The 4,008-nt window shown below is 33.2% G+C and overlaps 1 protein-coding gene across 1 annotated transcript; it reads right to left on the bottom strand.

Annotated features, from left to right (window-relative positions):
* Positions 1-1,839: 1,839 nt before the first annotated feature.
* Positions 1,840-3,328, bottom strand: LOC129916251 (O-glucosyltransferase rumi homolog). The gene is made up of 2 exons (XM_055996095.1): positions 3,110-3,328; positions 1,840-3,050 (listed from the first exon to the last, which is right to left on the bottom strand). Exons 1-2 carry the CDS (start codon positions 3,225-3,227, stop codon positions 1,978-1,980), a joined length of 1,191 nt encoding a protein of 396 aa, XP_055852070.1. The 5' UTR covers positions 3,228-3,328; the 3' UTR covers positions 1,840-1,977.
* Between the last annotated feature and the right edge of the window lie 680 nt (positions 3,329-4,008).

Here is a 4,008-nt window from a genome sequence, read left to right as displayed (position 1 = left end):
AAGTTCTCTTATATTGAAATTATGCTGGCACAAAAAGTACTGAGATGTAAAAGTGTACCAAGTTCTAAAGTTTGGGTTCAAATTCGTATCAATAAAATTTTGATTGTTCTCTTTACAATTTTTCTTAATTATCGATTTTTAAAGTTATTTCAAAAATTGCCAAGTAAACAATCAAAATTTTATTGATACGAATTTGAACCCAAACTTTAGAACTTGGTACACTTTTACATCTCAGTACTTTTTGTGCCAGCATAATTTCAATATAAGAGAACTTGGCTCTTTTTTTAACAGTAATGTTTTTGTTGTGATTTCACTACTTTTTGCAAGGTATGGCTGTAGAATATAAAATCTCTATATTTGATGAAAATTCAGTGAAAATGGGTGGTTGCCACGCCCCCTGCCTGAAATTCTCAAACTTTAATTTTTTTCCTTTGTGTAAACTACCAGCTCCACCATTCTACCAAATTTCAAGATTCTACGACAATCAGAAGTGCTCTATAATAATTTATGAAAACTCAGCGGAAATGGGCGGTTGCCACGCCCCCTGGCTGAAATTCTCAAGTTTTAAATTTTTTCCTTTGTATGAACTACCAGCTCTACTATTCTACCAAATTTCAAGATTCTACGACAATCAGAAGTGCTCTATAATAATTTATGAAAATTCAGCGGAAATGGGCGGTTGCCACGCCCCCTGGCTGAAATTCTCAAATTTTAAATTTATTCCTTTGTATAAACTACCAGCTCTACTATTCTACCAAATTTCAAGATTCTACGACAGTCAGAAGTGCTCTATAATAATTTATGAAAATTCAGCGGAAATGGGCGGTTGCCACGCCCCCTGGCTGAAATTCTCAAATTTTAAATTTTTTCCTTTGTATAAATTACCAGCTCTACCATTCTACCAAATTTCAAGATTCTACGACAATCAGAAGTGCTCTATAATAATTTATGAAAATTCAGCGGAAATGGGCGGTTGCCACGCCCCCTGGCTGAAATTCTCAAGTTTTAAATTTTTTCCTTTGTATAAACTACTAGCTCTACTATTCTACCAAATTTCAAGATTCTACGACATTCAGAAGTGCTCTATAATAATTTATGAAAATTCAGCGGAAATGGGCGGTTGCCACGCCCCCTGGCTGAAATTCTCAAGTTTTAAATTTTTTCCTTTGTATTAACTACCAGCTCTACTATTCTACCAAATTTCAAGATTCTACGATAATCAGAAGTGCTCTATAATATATGATGAAAATTCAGCGGAAATGGGCGGATACCACGCCCCCTGAATTGAAAATCTCAAATTTTCGATTTTTTCCTTTGTATACACCACAAGTCCTATCACCGTGTAAAATTTCAAGTTTCTACGATATCGGGAAGTTCTCCATAATTTTGATGATCTGTCAGTGAGTGAGTGAGTGAGTCAGTCAGTCAGTTACGGTTTTTGCGATTTTTGAAGCCCTATATCTCAGAAACTACTCATCGTAGGAGGCTGAAATTTTGTGAGGAGTTTGGTTTTTACGAGCTCAACAAATGTAGTGAGTTTGAAATTTCTAGCATCTTTGGTGTGGAAGTTAGAGGGGGGTCGAAAATGGCCTGAGTTGTTTCCTGTAAATAAGGGTGTAGTGCCAAAGTTGCTAGAGAACTTGGCTGGGCACTACCGTGCCCCTTGATAGTCCAAATATAACACCCTTCATATAACCGGGAATAATAATAATCTTCTTTTTGCTATGGACCCGTTCATTGACTTCAAGATCAACAAGATATTGGACCCAAATAGGACTTAGCGAATGCGAAAGTTACATACTACTTACCCCCTAAAAAACTCCTAAAGTTTTGATGGATAATAATTGTATTTTTTTGGAATGTATAAAGTTTATTTATTTTAACAAGTAAAAAAGGTTTGTCTAATTTTATACTATAAGGCGAATTATAAATATCTAAGGAATGTCAGCAATACAAACCTCCTCATTGCTCTATAAATTAAATAATTTTCTTGAGATTCTTATCCACCTCCACCTCATACCGCATCAATTTTCCATACTCCGTCAATAACATCTTCCAATAGCATTGAACATCTGTTAGTCTCAAATGATTCCAAATAAATTTATATCCCCTTTGAGCAATTTCCTTAGCCAAATCATCATGTTCTTTAAAGAATATTAGAATACTCTCCAGCTCCTGTTCAGTGGGATAAGATTTAATAGGTATATAATGAACCCATGGTTTCATTGCAAAATAAAAGAACTCATTCCATTCACTTCCCACATGGAATACCAATGATTTACAAAGAAAGAGATGCTTCAGTCTGAAACTTGCAGCCACACCACGAAAATTAAATAAATACTTGTACTTGCAATGATCCTCAAAGGTCACCTCTGATGCCGGTTCGGCATCAAGAGTGTCTTTGAGTGATTTCCAAGCTTGATTCTTTGTATATTGTGCATCGACGAGGTCGGGATTTTTTCTCGACAAAAGAACCAAAGAATCTCGCTCGTCGGAAGTTCTTGAACCACGAAAGAAACCTTTGCCAAGTTTTTCTTCCCATGGCCACTTTTTGCCAGCCATCGAAATTGAGTTACGATGTTTGTCCCAACGGCCAATCCCAGTTGGATGGAGAGCAATTGCCGGGCCACCTTCCCAAAATGCCCACGCCGGATACATAATGTCTAGATATTCATTAGTTTTTGAAAAAGATAGTACAGGACCTTTTGGACCATGATCTCGTCTAATTTGAGGCCAATCTCGACAATTGACAATCATTTCCATGTTTGGCAATTCTTTCAAAAGTGGTTTTATGAAATGCTCAATTCCTGAACATCTTGAAGGGAACATACATGTCTTTTGGCGATAAAGTGTATGATCAACAATTTGGTACTTTGTTCCATACGTACCCATAGTTTCTATAGCTTTCTTTGTAATTCCGGTAGATTGAAAAGGCGCCAGATCTTTTTCAATTACATTTGTGTGACAGGAACATGAATCGTCTGGATCTTTTGGACATGGTGAATAGGCTTTTATTGATGATTGAATTTGATAGAGAAGAGTATTTTCTTCTGTAAAAATTAACAAAATATTAGGTCAAATGAACATAGGAATAGTTTTTGCAACATACTTCTTTCATATTTGGATGCTCTAGCTGAGCATTGTTCTTTTTTTATTGAGCATGTGCCTTCTGATTCGATGGCTAACACAATGTGTATTAATAATAATAAATAAATTAGTATTTTCATATTTAAATTTAGAATAATTTTTAATTAACAATGCCGGCAAAAATTCATATCTAGTAACTTTTTTTGTACGGCTTCCGGCTTTAACACGTACGGTTTATTTATTTTTTTTTTTATTTTGTTGTTGACTTTTGTCAACAGGTGTGTATAACAGTTATTGATTTGTTATATTTTGTTTGGGTTAACATTTGACAGTTGTAGTAAATAAAATAAATTATTTTAGGATGTTTAAAAAAGATTTATGAAGAACATAATAAATATTTATGACCTATTTAAAAAGTATTAAAGAAATATTTAAGAATTATTCAAAAAGCTTTAAGAGTATTAACCAAAGCTTTAAGATGTATTAACCAAGAAGTATTAATGAAATATTTAAGAAGGATTTAAGAAGTAAGAGGTATGGAAGAAGTATTTAAAAAATGTTTTAGAAGTATTAAAGAAGGATTATAGAGTAATTCAAGAAGTATTTAAGAAGTTTTTACGAAGTATTTAATTGTTTTAGATAACAGGCGAAAAACACAGAAAAACCGAATAAACCAATTATTGACCATTTACCGAGAAGAAACACAAAGAAAATTTGTTATTTTTCAATTTATAATTTTTTTAAATGACATTTTATAAATTAAAACAAAAACAAATATATATGTTTACTGGTATTGAATTATAAAAATTAAAGGCTGACCTGAAAGATTGATGCCCATTTTTGACAAACAAATTTTGACAACGTTTAGAGATATTACCATATTATTTGTACTATGTTTAAGAAATATTTAATGCTACGTTT

The sequence above is a fragment of the Episyrphus balteatus genome, chromosome 3 (genome assembly GCF_945859705.1).
Source record: "Episyrphus balteatus chromosome 3, idEpiBalt1.1, whole genome shotgun sequence".
NCBI classification, from domain to species: Eukaryota; Metazoa; Arthropoda; class Insecta; order Diptera; family Syrphidae; genus Episyrphus; species Episyrphus balteatus.
The sequence above is the reverse complement of the archived record's forward strand: the minus strand, read 5'-3'. Positions and strand labels throughout refer to the sequence as shown.